Below are 22,130 nucleotides of genomic sequence, written 5' to 3'. Positions count from 1 at the left end.
TTGGAGTGATCTTGCTAATTGCCTCTCATTTCCACCTGTTAACTGTTTAATTTCCACAACACCAAGTGAAATTGATTCACAATAAGCGTGGCTTCCTAACTGGACAGTCTGATATCCCAGAAATTTGACTGACTTGGAGTTACATTGTGTTTTTTGAGTGTGCCCTAAGTTTTTGTGAGCAGTGTATAAACTGTATCCTAAATTGTAAAAAAAATATCCATATTATGTAGCCTACACAATGCACTCACTGACAGTCTCATTCACTTTCACTCATTCACTACTGAAACCACATCATTTTACATTTGTATTTGGTAAATGAAGAACATTTCTAGTGATATAACATTGCAGACACCATTGTCTTTTGCTTCTAGAGAGTTGTGCAGTCGAATAGCCCTTGGGACAAAGACAAAAGGGGGTTTACTATCGCTAGATTTTGAGTCAAAAGCTAGGTTAGAAGTACGAAGGTGTTCTACCGTACTAGAACTTGATTCTACAGAAAATTAACTCAGGGGACATGAAACGAAAAGAACAACATGCAAACTCTACACAGAAAGGTCCCACATGGCCTGGGATATCGAACCCAGGAACGTCTTGCTGTGAGGTGACAGCTAGACATTCAGTCACTCTTGAATCCCCTTGTACAAAAAACATTATGCAGATAGAAAAGGGTGAAGGGAATACATTTATGTCCAAGAAGACACACAAACTGCAGTTGGTTAGACAGTTGGTTATCCAAGAACCAAGCTTTTCCTGCAACAGTTGACAATGGCGACTCGTGACCAATGGCAATGTTGTGTTTTTCTTCCAACCAGACTACGCGACCGGGAAGGGGCGAGGGAGAAAGGTGGTGTAAGAGTGGGGGTGAACTACGGCTGAGTACAACCTGGAAACATAGCAGGACCAGCTTTGCATCTTTTTCTCTCAGACACGGACACTGGTTAACTCAAGTTTTTAATTTGACCTGATAGAGCTTATAGAAGCCCATAACACTAAAGGAAGAACATGAGGCAGCACGATGTAACCTAGGAAAAGAATGTGGGTCTTGTCTTGTTTGGAGCAGAGCTGTCCTTGTGCCAGGTGGAAGAACTGGCCCAAAAAATGTTGAATGCGCAGGAGAGATTGCATGCCCTCAGTGGTTAGTCTTAGTGCTTTGCGTTCTCTTGCCTCTCAGCATGAAGCTCAATTTAGGTGTTTTTGTGAGGAGTTTACATCCTCTGTCTGTGTCAGGACAGATTTTTTTGGGGTGCTTTGGTTTCTTCCATCAACGTAAAAGATGCACAGGAGGATAATCCTCTAACTTGGTGATTCTGAACATGAGCATGGCTGTCCACTGCTCCTGACATGTTCCAGGGGCAGATGGATGGGTTAAATGGTTAATTATTGTAAAGGGACAATAACGTACAGCTTCAATCTGTGGCTCCAATGCATTATCTGAATTACAGTTCACAAACAGTTGTAAAAGTTCGGAATATCCATAAATCTTCACTTCGTTGTCTTCTTCTGGACCTCGATCCCTTCTCTGCGCATGTCCAAATCTAGAATCAATCGGCCTCAGACCCTTGTTCTTCTGCATTGTCCTCACCACTTCCTATGCATACTTGCTGTTTTTCATCTCCTCATACAACATTCATGTGCAACTTGTTGAGTCCAGTCTGAGCATATGAAGTATCTTCAAAAACACAAATTTCAACAAAAGGACTCTTGTGATACATTCCTTGTGCTGGATAAAGTATTCTCATGCTATAATTTGCATGTTCTTTTTTCACTCTACACTTGTTGAGGTGTTGAGATAAAAATGTGCACAAGAGGCAACAAGAGACAATCCCAAACAGGAATGGTTTCAGAGGTGGAGCCTGCTGAGCCTCCGAGAGACAGTTTTCTAGTTGCATTTGACTGGGCTCGATATAACTATTGTCAGCATTAGGTGATACTGAACCCTGCAGAGGTGGCACAGTCCAGGATGACAACTCAATAAGTGCCATCGCCAAAAGATTTGTTTCCAGCATATTCTGAAGAGCATGAAGAATAATTCAGGATATGGGCACAACTCTACATTTAAACCTCCACAATCATCAACAGGTTTGTTACCTGCTAAGTTATGATGGGAAAAGCAGCGGCTCTACTCCAAGCTCCTCTTAGTTGACTGAGGAAGCTCCTTTCGGCCGCCTGTATCTGCGATCTTGTCCTTTTGGTCATTACCCAGATCTTATGACCATAGGTGAGGTTAGAACATACTGTAGATCGATCAGTAAATCAGCTCCCTCTTCACCACAACAAACACAGTAACAATGATCACTGCCGATGTCGCACTGATCCGTCTATCGATCTCACGCTCCATCCGTCCCTCACTCGAGAACACAACACTGAGATACTTGAACTCCTCCACTTGAGGTAAGGCCTCTCCACCGACCTGTAGAGGGGAAGCCACCCATGGCCTCGGATTTGGAAGTGCTGATACTCATCCCACTTCACACTCGGCTGCAAACCGCCCCAGGGCAGCTGAAGGTCCTGATTTGATGAAGCCATCAGAACAACACCTGAGATCCTGGGGTTCCCAAACCGGACACCCTCCGGTTCCTGGCTGTGTCTTTAAGTTCTGTCCATAAAACTAATAAGTAAACTTTTGTTTAGTCATTTATACAGCATATTTCATGTGCACAGACTCAATATGCCTGGGAAGAAAATAAATAAATTACACAACATAAAAAATAAACTCAAAGACGTTAATACAGCACATACACACACAAAAAAACAAAACAATCCATGTACAAAAAACTTAAAATAACTTCAGAAAAGCTGGAGAAATTGTTTAATTAAATAAAAATATGGACTGTTTTGCTTAGTCGACTGCCTCTGGGATTTAGTTCTGGATGAGGGTAAGCTGTAGTTTTGTGTTGACTCTTCATGTCCTGGTTTTAACACCTCACATCTCACCATCTCTATATTACTATATTTGATTTATTAGTAATGAAATAAAACAACTTTACTGAAATGACCTTACAAAATGATTTACTTTATTAATTTACTAATCAGTAAAAAAGGGTGATGTTCATAGTAAACGTGTGGTTTATGGCAAATTCAGCTTCAGCTTCAGCTTCATAACCATGTGGTGTCTACAAAGACAAACCTTTGGAATAATCTTGGATTATTGAGACATTTTAGACAAATGTACAGGACTACATATAGTAGTGAAAGAAACAGAATGCCATTGTGTGTATGGCATAGTATATGATAAATAGCTATAATATATAAAATATATTAACAACTTTTTGGTGAAAATACAGAACTGTTCTTCTCCACAAATATAATTTCAAGTTGCATTGGCCTGTCCTGGACAGAAAGTCTCACCAGCTGTTCCAACCTTAGAATGGCAGATATAGGCTCATTTCAATGGGAGAGGCTCATGTGAGGTGGACATTCTTTTACTTCGTGGCTCACTGTGAGGCCTTAAGATGAGAAAGTACTGACATGTTATACATTTCCTGAATCCTCAGAGTCTAGAGAGTTCCACAGTATCAAACATTTGTCTCTGTGATGTTCCTTGAAGAAACAGCATTAAACATAGTAAAACTGTTTTTGTGAAAATGGTGAAAAAACGTCCTCAGGTTTGTGTTTGAGGAGCTTTGGTTACCACGGTAATAGTCACAGAGTAGTACATTTGGGCTCAAATGAAACATGAAAATGTCTTCTTTACAATGATACCAAATACAATGTGTAAATCAGTATCTAATGGGCTGGAAATGGCCTAAACCAAAATATGGACCAGTGTCAAAAGCGACTTTTTTGACAAGGGGGTGGTTCACTTCAACAGCTGAAAACTATGATAAAGCTGTAACTCTGAAAAGGCTATCATACAAAAATATAAACCTCAGACATGGACCTACTTAAAAATCAATGATAGCCTTTGCCACCTTTTCGGTACCGATATTTGGTCTGGCCCATGGACTAAATGTCTTATTTTATATATTACTCAATCCCTATTTAGATGACATTTTATTTCTAGAGAATTATAACAAATAAATATAACTATTAACTGCATGATTCGTGAACAGACACAAGATGAACCTCTTTAAAAAAAAACTCAGCTAAACCAACCAATTATTGCTTTCCACATCAGTGGCACCAGAAAGTTTCCCTTTTATTCTTCCTTAGTGCAAACTCCTGCTGTCACTCCCACATAATTGGCTGCAGAGTCCGGTCCATTGAGCCTTCAAAGTCAAATGCAATCTGATAAATGCGATCTTTGGTCAATTCGATTACAGTTCTTTAAATTCACTCAGCATGACAGTGCTGATGAACGCTCCAAAGCAATGTCCACTAAGTTTTACCATTTGTTTATTCAAATGTCCATCTGGGTGGCCATTATCTCCTTAAATCATGCAAGAAATCCTAATGCCTCCCTCATGATGTAGGCTTATTGTTTATTTCTCTCAGCAGTAGCAGGAGTTGATGAGTCAATGACTTTTTTGCTGAAACTGCATCTTCTGTTGCAAAGTTGCCATGGAAACGTCTTGATGATGAGAGTATGAGCCGCGTGAATGCTCCCGAAAAAAGCAGCGTGTCTGACGGAGAGGATTATCAGCAAAGTTAGATAAGTTACATACAACAATTCTGGTGCTTTAAGTTATTTTGCCATTTGCCACTTTGTTTGTGTCTGATTTGATGGACATGTTTCATTTATCGTTTGTCTGGGGTTTTATTTGTTTTCATAACAGAAATAAAAACATTATTTTGCCTATCTTGGCCAATGGTGAAGAGTCAGGTTTGAACTATAACTCGATCATAGTTAAATAATTGTTTCATTGTGTTCCTGCTTCATTATCAAAGGCAGAGAGTAATTTAGTAACACAAGGCTCTCGCTAGATTTTTATGAGGTTGAACCCGTAGAGAGAACGTTTAACAACCGCTGCTAAACTTATTGGCCACGCCGGTCTGTCTGTGATAGAAAGTCACTTGTTGTGGCCATATGGAGAGCATAAACGCCACAAATTATACTGCATTCATTTGATGTTCCCTCATGAAAAAGTTCTGATTATATGATCCAGTATATTCAATCTGTCTCCTTTTTAAGAGCTCTAAGCACTCAACCTTCTCTTTGACTTATGATGTCATGATGCTCGTCTGTGTTTCGAAAGTCCAGATAGTTTCACCTAACTTGTTGTGATCCTTTCAGTGCTCAAATGGCCTTTGTTGCGAATCATATTTGTAGCTAAAAATAAGTAATAATTAGTGGGGCCTTTCGCATGAGTTTTGCCCTACCTGCATATGTTTCTCCACTAAAACATGTACAATAAAGTCTCCTCTGAGGCCTGGACTCACACAAACAGCATCTGAATCTACAGTGGGATTGAATCCACGTTCAAAAAAGCATAGCATAACATAAAATCTCTTTACAAAGTTTGAGCTATGAAGTTTGTTATCGGCACATTTGTTGACTCAGTCCTCCGTGAGATTTATCTCCATTTGGGACGTCCAGCTGGCTCAGACTCGTCCAGTGTGCAGTCTGTCTCTGAGATCAAACAATGTTTTTTCTGTGTTTCCTACTATCTGTGCTGTGTAGACATTTTAGAGGCAGAAGTCACCTTGAGAAAACTGAAGATAAGCACTCCATACACCTTCTTATGCCCTCAGTCGGCATAATTATGTGGAGATTGGCATTTAAATGACTGACTGTATCTTTTATGTTATTTATTTATCTGTATTTCTGTCTGTCAAAAATGTCTCTTTCCTTTTCCTTCTTGATCGTCTCCGACTGCTGCTGTAGTAGGGATAAGTAGAAGAAAGAAAATATGAGATTGAGAGATTGGGCAGATTGACAGCGACTGAATAAATGTAAAGGAGGATTGTTGAGGTTAACGCTGGAAACCAGATGCCAAAAAGTAATGTGTTGGTGTGAGAATATAGATACATAAACATAGATATATAAATATAGAGACATAAACATATGAAATGCTGGCTGAAGCTAAAACGTGCTTTACTTTAAACCAGGCGTAGGCAACGTCAGGCCTGATTGCCAAATTCGGCCCTTCAGCACAGAACCTCTGGCCCTCAAGATGATTTTGAGAAACATTATCACACAAATCAGAGAGTACTTTTAACATTATTAGAGTTAAATGGGAGAAAAAAGGTAGAAATACTGTCAATACACCCAATTAGGTCATATATATTATGTACAACACTGACGTCTGAAGGAGAATAAAGAATAATCGTTTTAAGGAAGAAATAACAAATCTGCTTGAATTAAGAGATTAAATCTAAGATTTGAGTTAATTTGGTCTGGTCTTAGATGAGATAAAACCTCTAGTAGTAGTTATTATCTTAATTCAAATTATTTTGTGTCATTTCAAGTGAAAAACAATTGTCTGATTTCAAGTGGGTTTTATTCTTGTTCCGTTGGCGCTAGCATTTGCATCTTGGATTAGTTCAAACTCAAATTCAACATAGAAGAACTTTTATTCAAGCAATTTTAAGTAATTTATCTCATTTAAGATGGTCATGTTTCCAGTGTTGTGCTCTACTTTGGGATAATAATCAGCAGCTTCGGCCCTTGGTCTATTTACAATAAAGAAAATCGGCCCTCCGCCAAGAAAACTTGCCTACCCCTGCTTTAAACGACACAAATGCTTGCAATAACCTAATAACATTTTGGTCAGCACCACAGCCATATTCACACACTATTCATGTACACTATTTTTTAGTTGCTAAATGACTATGTTTTGTCGGCTACAATCGGTCTATTAAAAGTGACGTATCGCAGCTGATCACCACGGTAACGCAGGGAAATCAGCACCATACTGGGGGATAGCAGATGGACTCCAAGGACGTCGTAAAGTTGGCAGAAACAGATCAGACAAAAATACAGCACAGAAACAGCCAACTGCTTTTTGTTGGAGCAGATCAAAGGTTCAGTGGATGAAGGGAATGTCAAAGGCGCTGTGTTTTTAGATCTGAAGAAGGCCTTCGACACAGTGGACCGTTGAATGTTATTGCATAAATTACAGCAATTTCAATTTTCATCTGCAGCTCTGTTATGGTTTAAGTCCTACCTGGAGGGTAGAGAACAAAGTGTGAAAGTAGGAAGCATTAAATCCACCCCGTCCAAATGACTTGGGAGTGCCTCAAGGGTCAGTTCTAGGACCGTTGCTGTTAGGTTAGGTTAGGTTAATTTATTTGTACCCGTGGGTAAATTCGTTTTGCAATTCTGAGAACTAGTCGACACATTAAAACACATTATACAAAGATAAAACATCACACATAGAAAATATAAAACTTGTAAGTGCTCCACATACTAACAGGATGTGCCTTTGATACAAAAACAACTGAAATTAAGCCACTTGACAGTAACAAAGATAAAAAAAATATATAAATGATCTCCGATGTTTCTGTCAGGGTGTAAACTGCAGCTTTATGCAGATGACACAGTTATCCATGTGTCAGCAAAAACATCTGCACTGGCTGGGCATCAGTTAACACAGGCTTTACAAAACATCTCAAGATGGCTTCAGCTGTCCCAATTCAGGAGGTTCATGAAACAAAATACTTGGAAATAATCTTAGAAAAACTCCTGAAGTTTCAAAGTCAAGTAAACCACATCTGCAGGAATGTCAAAACAAATCTTAATTGTGTTCGTTTTATTAGAAGAGAGTTGTCACAACACACGGGTTAATTGTATACATGCAATGTTTTTTTCACATTTGTCATACTGCAAACATCACTGTCCACTCTGAAACCAGTCACTGCTCTGTATAAACAGGCAATTAAGATATTTGACTAGAAACCTATGAGATGGCATCATATCATACGAAAACTTTGTAAATTTTAGTATTGACTGTGTCACCACTGTTCTCTGGCCTCATGGTGAGGCGTCAGGGCTCTCTCAGACCCTCCACCAGAGCCTCAGTTAGCGGGGATTGTGTGCTTTGTGTGTCTCAAAGTTTAGAAAATCTTTTGGACAGTCTATCTTCTCCTTCAGAGGGAATACACTGTGGAACTCTCTCCCCACTGGACTCAAACTGCAGACGAATATCAACATATTTACCAGAGAGCTCAAACAGTGACTCAAATCGGGGCAAAGTTGTTCCCAAATGTAAAATGTGTCTTGTTTAATAATGTGTTTTATCTATTGTAACCTAAAAGGCCCCTATGGACAGGTGTTGAAAAGTAGCACAGGCGCTATAACACTTAAACAATGCATCTGGTTTGTTCAATGTAATTGCTATGCCCATGTTAAACCAAATAAATAAATGAATGAAATCAGTATCTATCTCTAAAAGTTAATTAAAAAATTATTAAAAGAAATTATTATTAAACCAAATTGCTTTTTTGACCACCAGCACACGGCATCTTTCAGTCGCCAGAAGCCTTGAAAGGAATAGGCCACTGTTTTTACATACTGAGATATGTTCTTACCTAACCTTAGACGAGTTAATATATACCCGTCTGGTCTTTGTCCGTGCGCTCTGTCACGCAAATGGAGCACATACGCAGCCTCTCCCACATGTCATATAGCTCCAAAAAAGCTCACGATAGAAGCTACCAAGCTCTTCCACGTGTTCCCTATTTAAATAAAGTTACGTGAAGTGTTTTCAAGCGAAGTATATTTACACAGAAATGTAACATGTCGATTTTCTAAGCAAATAAAAAGGGGTACTATATTGTGAGGCGTAATGATACGAGGAGCACAACGTCCGCACAGTAAATCCTAAAGGTTATTGACGGAAGTGAGCAGGGGGAAGTCGTTAGGAGTTACTGTGCGGACAAAGACCAGACGGGTATATATTAACTCGTCTAAGGTTAGGTAAGAACATATCTCAGTATGTAAAAACGGTGGCCTATTCCTTTAATGCTGCGTTATGTTTGTGCTCACTTTTCAAGATGTCGCTGCTATGAAAATTGTCCAAATATTGGTGCAACTTACAACTTTTTTTCATCATATCACCAAGTCCAAGACAACTCAGTTTTAAATACTTTTACATTGTGCATTGATCAGTAAATTGAGTTAATTTCCAGAAGAATATGTGGAACAGAGGAAGGATGAGGAAGTGGACCTCCTGCGGCTGAATTAAAGCCCAGGCAGGACTTTTTGTTTACACTGACCGCACCAGACATCTGTTCACCGCGAGGCCAAAGTCACCGAGCCAAAAAGAACCTCCTCAACTGAACAATTTGAATATTTAAAAGGCTGCTGCGGGGAATTGGAGAAGGGTCCAGGAATTAGATGCAAAATATGGTCCCTGGTTGTATTTAACGCTCGCTCGGGTATAAAATGTAAAGCTGCAGGCGGCGATGCTTGAATTATTAATGACTGCTTTCACCGCATACATTTTAAAATGAGTCACAAAGAATGAAAGTACAATTTACTCATAGGGTTTGCATGTTTCTTTGTAATTCCATCACCAAGACCTCTACCTTCCATGACTGTCCCATGGCTGCACTAATAACTGCATTTTAATCAAATCGTGATTGCATACGGCCAGTCTGCATTATTAGCAGGGTGCTCTGCAGTCGTCAGTAACAACTTATGTCTGGAGTTTGCAAAAGGGAAAGTGGTTCTGACCGGAAAACATGGAATTGTTATAGCTTGAAGGGACTATACGGAGTTTAAAAATGTTAAAACTAAGTATTTTCCTCTCCTTACATGTTTCAGCAATGTCCTGTGTAATGAGCCCAGACCTGTTCACCATAACTGGCTCTAAAATCCTGCTCAAAAAGGTGTTACTTCGGGTCCGAAATGCCGTCATGCACAAGCTTAATATAGAAGCTGCAGTTACATGTATGACCTTAGGTTGCAGTAGTGAGTATAAAATGGCTAACTTGCATCTAGCCCGTTTAAGAGTTTTTCTTTTTTATATATAATGTCTGTCTCGTATTAGTTATACTTATTATTGTTGTTGATATTAAAAAGTGAAATTGAATAATATTCGCTAATTTTCTTTTATTCAATATTAAAGCTACTCTAAGCGATCCCGTTTTGCCGGCCTGGCACCGATGCATTACCAATAAGCGCCTCGAGATGCACCACCATGTGCGTGCCACACTCGCAAACAGCAGAAGGAGACCAGCACTACACATCACACCTCCCTCACCCGTTTGTTATGATAGACCCATGCCCCCCACCCCCCAACACACCCCTCACCCCCACATGCCCCCCAGAAGTTTACAAAAAGATTGTGAACTGATAAACATCTGACCGAAATTGTTCTGATGCAGCTGAAATCCTCGTGAAAGGTCTGTTTGTTTATGAATACAATATCTGCAGGAGCTGCCAAGTCTTTTTCAAGGGTTGCGGGGGAAAAAAGTTGTGCGCTGTAAACTTAGTTCTAAATGGAATTATTATGTCCTAAATGTCCAAAAGAAAGTGACAGGCTTTCATGAAAGTTGCAGTTTAACAAATAAATGTAAATCTCAAAATATTTACTTTGTACATATCTTATTTATGCAGCTGAATGTTTGTTTCACACAAGATTAATGAGATTTCTGTAGCTCATTGAATGCAATCAGAGCAGCGTGTGGTCTAAACAGTGTGGAGGGCAGTGAGGGGCGTGGGCGACGGGGGAAAGCCAGGTGAGGGGAGGGGGTGGAGCAGAGCAGAGTTCACTACTCCACCTACTGATGAAAAAAATTCAAAAAGACATCGCATGAGGCAGTTTTAAATCTTAAGTCTAGTTTAGTCTAGTCTGTATAAATTATGTGTCTAATAATTGAAATCTTTCTTCTTTCGTTCTTTTAAGGTCCCATTCATTCTGCTTTCTGATTGGATAATTGTTTAAATAGACAAACAACCAATCCATGTTGAAAAATCTCCAGTTGACATTGTGTTAGGTCCCGAAGTACTTTTATTATATTTTACTTAAATCAATGAAAATAGTATCACAAGGTATTGCATGTAAATGAAATTCCACCTGTTTCTTTCCCCAAGAAGGAAGAATGTAACCCCTATACAACCTTATGTCAGGGTTGAATCTCCAAAGCATACTCCCATTTTATTCATGTGAAAGCTGACTTTGACACATCTTATTTCTGCATCAAGGACTTCACTTGTGCTGCTGTTGAAATTCATGAGAGCGTGTCTGTCCATAGATGCAGGAAGGATAGTGTGCTGTGTCTTGTATCTCGAGTGCCAGATTGACTCCTGGCTCTTACATAGAGGGCATTAATTAGCATGTCTTTGAGGGGACGGTCTAATCTCTGGGACACAAGCCATATAAATCTAAGAGTTGCATGACGGGACAAACCTCCTCCCAGTTAAGTAAACACAGGATTTTAAAGTGTTCATGGGACGTCATCAGGGAGGTAATAGGAAATCAAAAGGGGTCGAGACTTTAACCTCTGAACCCCCGCCTTTCACCAAGTGCATTTTCTCTTATCAGCTTTACCCACATCTAAATCTTACCATCTACAAGCCAGAGCAACCCCTCATTTGAAAGCTAAGACCTACAAAACTGATCTAGAAGGATCTTTTTCCTCACGTTGTTCCTGCATTGTCGTCCCTTTTTTTTAACATTTTGTTTCATTGCTTTTTTATTAGCACTTTTTCCATCACATTTGTGTCGCTTTTTTGATGCTTTTCTGTCGCTCATTTGTCACTTTTTTGTCGGGTTTTTTGTGACTTTTTCATCCTCGTTTTCATCCCGCTTTTTGTTGCTATTTTGACACTTTTTTCTAAGAAGCTTTTAGATTTAGGTAAAGCCAAAACTGTTCAGGCAGGATTAAGAGGTTAAAGATTTCTATTACAAGGGTCTGCATCTGGCAACGTGTGGGACTCATTCTGCTTTCTTATTGGATAATCAAAACAATAAGCAATGTAAACATAAACTACATCATGTGAATGATGAATGAATGGTGGTGGCCAGAAGGACCGTTGTCACAGATGTGTGTAGTCACGCTTCTGTCAGTCACCACGAGAAACTGTAGCTACAGATGTAGTTCACCACCACCGTGTGTGGAGTGAATGAAGTACACACTATCCCCTACACTAGGAGTCTCCAACCAAAAAAGTCAAGGAGTTACTTGCGTTTCGAAGACTTAGGAGGAATTCACCCTGGAGAGGCACTAGCCAAGATGGTATTTTAACATCATTTAAGAAAAAGATTCTGTTCATCATGTTCAAAACAAACACAAAATGCCTCTAAAATGGGATTATGAAGCGCGTGTAGAAAGGTAGAAAGCCTTTGGCGAGCTACCAAGAAAGGGCTGGAAAGCTCCCGAGCTACTGGTTGGAGATCTCTGCCCTTTATCCTACTGTGTGAAGCACTGTGTCAAGTGAAAAGCGCTATACAAATAAGCTTTCATTCCATCATGTAAGATGATTAAAAGTGTTATCAGTAAAGTTAATATTTGATTGTTTGTTATAAGTTTGCAGCTTCTGATGGGATACTAAAAGTGTGCAGCTAGAGCCAATTTTAAACTCCTGTCCCTGGTTGCTGCCTTTCTGAAAATCTAACACTTACCCATTCAATCACACACAATACAAAACATTTATTCACACACACTGACCAGGGATATTTGCAAATCAGAAAAGGCAGACTGACCAAATGTCGTAGGAATGTCCTTCACCTGATTATTAAACAATGGGGTCTTCGGAGAGATTCAATGTCACTTTGAAACAACCTGTTGATGCTGTTTGTGTCTCAAAGGGAGAGCGTCAGGACACAGACGGCAGCGAGGAAAGGAACGCTCAGGTGCAGCTGGAAAAGGCCAAGGTACTTCCGGTTTTACTTCCTGTTTCTGACTGTTGCATCATGGGAGCAGTCGGCCTGGGACGCGATTACATCACACTCACAGACATGGATTTGGATTAACACCACAATATCCTGCTGCTTAGACTGATGAAATCATATCTTCGTAGCAGCTGAAATTATGCCAGCTTCATATCCCATTGTTCTCAATTTGGTGAAAGAAACTGGAACAACAAGAAGAAAAACAAATACATTTTTGGACACTGATCATCGGGAAAGGTCATTATGGCTCTGTGGAAAAAATATTACTAATAATAGCCATCAAATAGCCACCAGGGTTTATCACCAACTGTGGTAGATTTCCTTCAGCCAGTTGAGTTTAACAATGCTTCGATCTGATTTTCTGTACAATAAGAATATTAAACATCTTTCTTAGGGCCTGTTATACCATTTCTTTGCTCAAATTCACAAAGAAACCAAGGTGCACTGTCAACATGTGAACTCAATTAGATCTGATATGAGATACTCATATATATCGCAAATATACCAACATTTCTGTCATCACACAATGTACATGCATCTGTACCGCTTTGTTATAAGAGCAGCCGCTCATTTACATGTGGCAGGTGGGGCAGGACAGCGCTTTCATTGTGGGTGAATTTTCAGTTCATTAGTTCATTAGTTCAGTTACATAAAGGCCGTCCCGTGTGAAGAGGCAGCAACTCTTGTTTGCCTTTGAACACAGTGAATATCAATGAAATACATACCGTAACATTCGAACACAGATATGAGTTCAATCCCCGTTTTAATCCTGATCTTTCCTATTTAATATTATTATCACATTCTGCCTCATCACGACCCAGGATCTACAGCCTTCCAAAGGTCAAGTCTGATAGCCTGGCATTTACTGTGGGGAATCAAATTAAAAACGCAAACTAGGACTGAACGATTCCGGAGGTTTTCTGATTGCCACATTGCCACATATATTGTATATATACTCACACACAGCTCAGAATAGAGTTGCTATAGGAAAAACTCTCATGGAAACAGGACATGATGTTATTTACATTACTTAGATAAATACAGTATTGCTATATACACTTAATTTGTCCTTTTAAGTGATTGTAGTGAATTCATTCAAAAAAACTAATTGCCTTATGCTCTTTCTATTTTTCAGACACGGTTAGCTGCACGTATAATTGTGTCATGTATTTTGTGTTTGTAGTACAAGGCTGTTGCGTTTGCTGTCCGGTGCAACTTCTCCTATACCCCCGCAGACGACGACAATGTGCCCGTCCCGGGACAAGCTGTCACGTTCGAGGCCAGAGACTTCCTCCACATCAAAGAGGTTTGATCACAATTTGTTACGCCGTTGTTTGAGGAAAAATGGTTGAATTAAAGCTAACCTTATAACTTCTCTCGAGACAGAAGTTTAGCAATGAGTGGTGGATCGGGCGGCCGGTGAAGGAGGATGCAGTCGTGGGTTTTATTCCCAGTCCGGTGAATCTGGAGACCATCCTCATTCGGCGAGAGGTGCAGGCCAGGAAAGCGGCGAAGGCCTTAGCCAAGTATGTACGGACAGACTTTACAACACTGTGTAGAGTTATATTAACATGGGCGATTACTGGGGCGGCAGGGGTGCAGATGATACCGTTGTGTCTTTGGGCAAGACGCTTCACCACACCTTGCCTCCAGTGTCTGTGTACATTTGGTGTGTGAATGAGAGTGAATGGATGAGACGTTCCTTGATGAAAAGAATTTTGAATGCGTAATGTAGGTGGAAAAACGCTGTATAATGAGGGACCACTTACCGTTGTAGTCAATTTTCTCCTGATGCTCCTGTCAGGAATGAGGAGGTTAAACTGCATACTGTCAAAAATAGGATTCTGACGAAACCTTTTAGGACAACAACATCCACCCAAAACCTGATATTAGAATTAATTGTGGTGTTGTTATAACAGTTAATGTAGATTAAATAATGTAGATCACATGTGTCAAGGTCAAGGCCTGCGGGCCACATGCAGCCCGCAAGATGACATAATGTGGGCGTTTGAGGAGCATGAATTCCTGCGCTTGTCAAAACAAACTAGCCCATTCCTGTGCGGAGTTATGGATTTTTAATGAATTAACCAGTTTGCTCACTCCAGCCACTAGGGGGCAGCTTAAATGAAAAAAAACAACAACAAAAAAACGAAAGAATTCCACACGTGTCCAGCAGAGGGCACTGACATAATAAGAGATTAGGATATAAACAGCATATTATAGCCACGTGGTAAATGGTCAGTCTGCCCGAGGGCGGCTGTGACTACAATAGTAAATTACTGCCATCGAATGTGGAGTGAATGAATAATGACTTCTTGTAGCACTTTGAGAAACATGTGACACAGGCTGATGAAGCACAATAAATGTAAGCTGTTGTTATTTACGAGGCCACAGTCCTTTACAATATATGCGGCCCTCGACCCTGATGTACTGTAGATAATTTCATTAATAGTCACATATTAGTGTTTCAGACACAGAAACCAGGGCTCAGTGAAAATTAATTTGAACTATTCTAATTTCAGTAAAGCTGCCGCTCAAGTAGCTCAAGATATGAATTCAAAGAAGTACACCCCTCCTTCACAAGGTCAGTGTAGTTTCCTTACAGAAACATGCATATATTTAAAGACGATATAAAATGTGTTTATGTTTTCCTTTTTTTCCACAGCACAACAGCAAGTAAAAAAGAAACCGGTATGTCCTCATTCATTCATTAACCAAAATAACATATTTACATTCGGCTGAAATGAATTCATAACTAAAACATCTTTAAATGTGTGAAGGGTGAGCACGTGGCCATGTATGATGTAGTGCCTACAATGCGTCCAGTTATTCTAATGGGGCCATCGCTGAAGGGCTTAGAGGTGAGTCTGCAGAAAACATTATGACCACTGAACCGATAGTGCAGACTGTGACTTCAACATGGTGCCTGTGACTGACATGGCAATATTTTAGCATCAAAGCTTCTGTGTTAGAAAATTCGAGAACTGCCGATTGTGTTTGATCTCAGAAGCAAAGCAAGGTCTGGACATAAATAGTTTTTAAAAGTTGAGGGTTGTCTGAAGGCTAAAAACTGATTGTGGGGTGTCCCAATTGCACTTTTGGTGATGTTGCATTCAGTTTATAATAAATAGATAAATAAATGTTGACGTGCACTTGCAGGGAAATGGGTGCATTTATGTCATGTGTGTTACATAATGAACATGCACTGACCAAATGAAACAAAACATCGACAGTAGGTCTGACAAGGCTCAAGTTGTGAAAGCTAAACTACTGGCATCATCAAAAGTGCAACTCTTGTGAGATTATCTTCAGCGGTTATTCGAAAAGTGAAGGGCATGTGACAGTCCAACAGATAAGCTCCACTATAGCGCTGGTCAAGATTAAAAACAGATGTCCGTATACTGTTCTGTTTGACCGGCCTGATACAGACAGTGTTGGGCAAGTTACTGTAAAATTGTTATATATTGTATATTAGTAGTTACAGCTTTAAATACGTAATATGTTTGTATTAGATACTACTGTCACTACTATGAGTTACTTCTGACTGAGTTACCTTTGGCAAAATATAAACTAAAAATAGTAATAATGCCACAAAAGTGCAGCCAGAGATTTCCTTTTCCTTTGTTATCCCCATCGTCTTGTGTTTTGTTTTGACGATGTTAACTACAGACTGCAGATCTTATACACCAATGTTCAACTAGATTTGGTGCATTTTATTTGGTGGGAGTTTGGCATTTTTTTGTTCATACATCAATATAAACCATTTAAATGCACTTGTAACTCGAGTTACTTGTATTATAATGACAAATATATTACCGTATTTTGTTTAAAGGGACTATACAGAGTTTAAAAATGTTAAAATTATGTATTTTCCTCCCCCTACATGTTCCAACAATGTCCTAATGTGTAGCATGAGCCCAGACCTGTTCACCACAACTGCCTCTAAAATCCTGCAGTGTCACTCAAAAAAGTGTTAATTCGGGTCCAAAGTGCCGTCATGCACGAGCTTAATATAGAAGGTGCAGTTACATGTATGATCTGAGGTGGCAGTAGTGAGTATAAAATGGCCAACTTGCATCTAGCCCCTTTAAGTAATATGTTGTAATCCTCGCTTACTGAAAAAAGTAATATATTTTTGTGACTCGTTACTTCTGTAATACATTACCCCCAACACAGGATAAAGAAACTTACCTTTCATATCATTTCCCCATCTATAGGTAACAGACATGATGCAAAAAGCGTTATTTGACTTTTTGAAGCATCGGTTTGAGAGCAGGTATGTTAAATCCAGACTTTCCTAGGTTTACATATTATGAGTCAAAACCGCAAGCTAATGCTCTCCTATTTTTCAGAATTACCATCACACGGGTCACGGCCGACATCTCTCTGGCGAAAAGATCCATCCTCAACAATCCTGGGAAAAAGGCCTTAATCGACCGTTCCAATACGCGCTCCAATTTAGGTACATCGCCTCGAAGCCTGGCAGCCGTGTGCAATACCAATCACGGCAACGCTCGTCTGACCTTGGCCTAAACGTCTCCTCCCAGCGCCTGCTATAGTTTTCCTTCAGACAGTGTAGCGTTTTAGACAGCCAACTGTGGGGAAATGCATGTATTGAAGAATAAATGGGGCGTGAAGAGGCGTTATAAAGTAGCTCTTAATGAACTTGATAAAGCTTGAGATAGTGGTTGTCAAGTTGTGGATACTGGTAGTACAGAGTGTCCAGAATCATGTGATGCTCATATTTACTCTGCCAAAAGAAAAAAGGAAAAATCTCCACGGCCTTTAGCTTTGATCACAGCACACATTGGTCATGGTGTTGTTTCAATATGTTTCTGCAAAAGACCCAGATCATAACAGTTTGTTCAATCCATGGTTAGAACCTGGGTAGGAGAGACTTTTCCAGGATTCAAACATCTGTGTTGTAAAGAGGCCTGACTGGCGCAGAGCTGTTTTTGTCTTGGTTTAGTCCATGTCTGCTCCTTTATTTTTCCAGATTTATTACACATTTGTTTATTAACCTGAGGCGAGCACATTTTCTCCAGTTCAACATTACCCAAATTTCAAAACTTCTTGACCTGAGAGCTTTCAGCCTTTAGGCCTGTGAAACGCCTCATTTGAAAGCTGACGTCTAAGCTCACTCCTCGGTTTTGTTGTGACGTGTTCGTCACGTTTTTGCGTTTTTGACACACGTTTTTGTTACATTTTCATTCCTGTTTTCTCCAGTTCAGCTTAACTCACATCTAGAAGCTTCTTAAAGGAATAGGCCACCGTTTTTACATACTGAGATATGTTCTTACCTAACCTTAGACGAGTTAATATACAGTATACCCGTCTGGTCTTTGTCCGTGCGCTCTGTCACGCAAACGGAGCACATACGCAGCGTCTCCCACATGTCATATAGCTCCAAAAAAGCTCACGATAGAAGCTACCAAGCTCTTCCACGTGTTCCCTATTTAAATAAAGCTACGTGAAGTGTTTTCAAGGGAAGTATATTTACACAGAAATGTAACATGTCGATTTTATAAGCAGATAAAAAGGGGTACTATATTGTGAGGCGTAATGATACGACGAGCACAACGTCCATGCAGTAACTCCTAAAGGTTATTGACGGAAGTGAGCGGGGGGTCAAAAACGAGAAGGAAACGCAATTTAAAAAATGGCAAAATAACCATGAACAAAGAAGTGGCAAAACATGACAAAAAAACTGCCACAAAACAAGAGAAGGAAACAGATCTGTTTTGTAGGTCTTTCAAATGAGGCACTACACTGGTCTATAGGCAGTAAGCTCCAGTCAAGAAGCTTTTTGATTTGGGTAAAGCCGAACTGGAGAAAATGCGCCTGGTTATGGCAGGGGTTGGGAAGTAATTGTGGAGATGACAGTAAAAAGTAAGAATAACCTTTCAATGCCATTAACTGACTTTTCTTGGTTTCCTTTTGCCTTTCCTTCCAGATGCTGCTGGTAAGTACACTAAGCCCTAATACAAACAGCATGACTGTGATGTATTTATTCTTCTACTGTACTAACTCGGGTCCACTACAGCTCAGATCCAGGGGGAGGTGGAGAGGATCTTTGAGCTCGGCCGCAGTATGCAGCTAGTCGTCCTGGACGCGGACACAATCAACCACCCGTTCCAAGTGTGCAAAACGTCACTGGCCCCGATCCTCGTCTACGTCAAGATCTCCTCGCCAAAGGTACGCAGCGCTACTATAATCCGCGCTTCTTTGTAGCCTAACTATGCAATTTCATCACTATTGTTTGTGCTTCTTGTAGGTTTTGACCAGATTGATCAAGACGAGGGGGAAGTCTCAAACCAAACACCTCAACGTACAGTTAGTGGCAGCAGACAAACTCGCACAGTGTCCGTCTGTGAGTGCCCTCTGGTGGTTATTGTTTTATATTACACCCTACAGAGGCATGTGAAGATTTAGGGATTCACTCTGCCACCACTGAAAAAGGTCACACACTGTAATGTACTTTATTTAACTGATGGGCAGATTAATAGACATCTGTATTGACTCAACAAAAACGGTGAACATGCTGGATTATAGCCACAAGTTTACATCAACAATCCTGAGACCGATTGGAGGAATAACACAAATGATCATTGGACCGCCTTTAGCTTCAATTACACACATTCGTTGTTGCATTGTTTCTGCAGAGTCACAAGATTTATTTTGTCCCATGTCCAAGATCTGATGACGGGAGAGTTGGACCACTGGGAAAGCCTTCTCCAGCACATCCCAAAGATTCTCAATGGGGTTAAGATCTGTGGTGGCCTATCCATGTGTGGAAATTACTTACTCACACTCTTTCACGATGTGAGCCCGATGAATCCTGGCATTGTCATCTTGGAATATGCCTTTGCCATCAGAGAAGAAAAAGTCTATTGATGAACCTGGTCATTCAGGATGGTCAGATTTTCAGATGAAACAAGAAAACAAAAAGCTCCGCACCATGTCGTGACCTTTCGGGCATTAAACCAGCCCTTCCTCAGACATGAAGAAGAGTGGGGGGGACCTGTTTATATCAAGCCTCTAATGAGGTCATGTGATCATATGAAAAAAAAAAAATACAATATTTGTACAAGCCCATGAATAATTTACCAATATATGCAAAATATACATGAAAGTTTGTCAGATTTTTGGCCACATAATGTTTCAAACCTAGACCTGACAAACTGCTCAAACCTAGATCCATGTGGCGATTTTTAATTTATTTTCAGGCAGTGTTGCCTAGCTTCTTTCCAACTGTATCTTACCCACATATCTCAGGACAATTTCTTCTTTATTTCGCGCCACAGGAAATGTATGACGTGATCCTGGATGAGAACCAGCTTACAGACGCCTGTGAGCACGTCGCCGACTTCCTGGAGTCGTACTGGAGGGCCACTCACCCTCCGGAAATGGAGCCGGCCAACGCTCTCGTGGCACATCTCGCCGAAAACACCCTGCCCACCAGCCCCACGGCCGTGCCGCCGGTATTTGCCTCATAACAATAACCATATGCATAAAGTTAACAGTAAATAAGCCATTGCATTATTTTTTCATCCCATCTGTGGTGATAAAACATCTGTTGTCATATTCATCTAACGTTCATCTCATTTTTCCTCATACCACCCTCTAATGGACAGTTGAAGAAGTGATGGAGTGGTGAGTTCCTCTTTAAGTAGATCAAAGTTGTAGCTTCATAAAAACGCACAGGAGCCAGGTGCAGAACTTTGTTTGTGTGTGCTCTGACACATGCAGTAAAATCACATTACTTTAAAGGAACAGGCCACCGTTTATCCATACTGTGATATGTTCTTACCTGAGCTTAGACAAGTTGATCCGTACCTGTCTGGTATTTGTGCCCGTGGAAGAGCTTAGTCGCTTCTAACTTCACCCCGTTTGGAGCTATAGGAATATACTGGGAGAGGCCAAAGGCTAACAACATATTTGGTCTTTTAGCGTGACTGAGGGCACACAGTTCTTCCATACTGTGATTTGTTCTTACCTGAGCTTAGACGAGTTGATACGTACCTGGTCTTTGTGCGTGCCCCTGAAAGAGCATGGTATCTTCCAACTTCACCCCCGTTTGGAGCTATAGGAATACATTGGGAGGGGCCAAATGCTAACAACATCTTTGGTCATTTTGCGTGACTGAGGGCACGCACAAAGACCAGACAGGTACGTATAAACTCGTCTACGCTCAGTTGAGAACATATCTCAGTATGTAAAGAGGGTGGCCCGTTCCTTTAAAGGGGGGTATTATGTCACATCAACTTTTTAGAGCTTTTTGCCATGTTACAATGTTGCTCTCTCATCAGTAAAACACACCTGGAGTAGTGTTTCAAACCCCAGCGCATCTTTGAGTAATCTGTGCATCTTCACCAAAAGGCTCCTCCTGTGCTCCTATCCATTTTACCATTCTTCATAAACACTTTGAGTGGTTTTGAACTTGATTTTAGTCGTTAAAAATCTGTACCATTGATTAAAATTTACCATGTTGACAAATTTTGCCCCTAAAACTTTTCCCCTCTTGTTTTAGATTTGTTCATTCCTTTCTTGATGACCGATTTAGCCTCGTTTCGTGCTTGTGCTGTTGTAGTTAATGCAACTTTCATTAGTGCAATTAGTGCATTATTTTCTCTCCTCACGTCTCTTTTGCATCTCTCTGTAGGACGAGCAGAAGAGCAAGAGACCCATCGCCTCCAAGAGGAAAGGTTCCCGGGACCAGCACTTAGAGCAGGACGCTCCTCCCTCGGCCGCAGCTGCCACGAAACACGAGGACGCCCACCGCCCCAGTGAGGAGGAGGAGCGGCTTCTGCGGTCCGAACCAAAGAGACCCTCTCACACCCGCCACCACCACCACCACCACCACCATCATCACAAAAGACCAGATCACCACAGCACAAGCCAGCAGCCCCGCCCCGGCCGCACCTCTCCCCCCTCTGCTGCTGGTCCCGCTGCCCCTGCTTTGGACTCGACGCAGGAGCACGCCCAAAGACTTCCGAGGAGGCATCCGGCCGAGAACAGGCCTCCAGAAATGGAAGAGGCATCAGAGGAAACGCAGTACCACCATCCCCAAAGGAACCACGCGAGGCACCACCAGACCCGGAACGTCCACGCCCCGCCCCACCACGTGCACAGAGGGGAGGAAAACGAGCACAACGAGCGCAATAGGCATCACAGGCACCATCACCAGCATCACGCAGGCCTGTCCCGCAAACAGCACAGCACTGAAACGACGCACTACAGCACACATAATCACCATAACTACCACAGCCGCGAACGGGACCACCAGCCGGACAGAGAGAGGGACAGATTTAAGGATCGAGAGAGAGAGGTGAGAGCGAGAGAGAGGGAAGCACGGCAATGGCACAGGGGGACGTACATGCACCAGTGAGGGTTTCAGATTAACAAACCAGT

The 22,130-nt window shown here is 41.0% G+C and overlaps 1 protein-coding gene across 1 annotated transcript in view; it reads left to right on the top strand.

The window, feature by feature from the left end:
- Positions 1-22,130, top strand: part of cacnb2b (calcium channel, voltage-dependent, beta 2b) — a 37,233-nt gene extending 15,103 nt beyond the window's left edge. The window contains exons 2-13 of the mRNA XM_079569941.1: positions 12,636-12,701; positions 13,903-14,025; positions 14,106-14,245; positions 15,242-15,303; positions 15,385-15,410; positions 15,500-15,580; positions 16,937-16,995; positions 17,072-17,181; positions 18,763-18,914; positions 18,994-19,089; positions 20,024-20,200; positions 21,382-22,130. Of these exons, the coding sequence (XP_079426067.1) occupies positions 12,636-12,701; positions 13,903-14,025; positions 14,106-14,245; positions 15,242-15,303; positions 15,385-15,410; positions 15,500-15,580; positions 16,937-16,995; positions 17,072-17,181; positions 18,763-18,914; positions 18,994-19,089; positions 20,024-20,200; positions 21,382-22,107 (1,818 nt within the window). The 3' untranslated portion in view covers positions 22,108-22,130. The remainder of the gene's footprint in view (positions 1-12,635; positions 12,702-13,902; positions 14,026-14,105; positions 14,246-15,241; positions 15,304-15,384; positions 15,411-15,499; positions 15,581-16,936; positions 16,996-17,071; positions 17,182-18,762; positions 18,915-18,993; positions 19,090-20,023; positions 20,201-21,381) is intronic.

Source organism: Gobius niger (assembly GCF_951799975.1).
Source record: "Gobius niger genome assembly, chromosome: 13".
Classification (NCBI taxonomy): Eukaryota; Metazoa; Chordata; class Actinopteri; order Gobiiformes; family Gobiidae; genus Gobius; species Gobius niger.
This window is presented reverse-complemented; position numbering and strand designations above follow the sequence as displayed.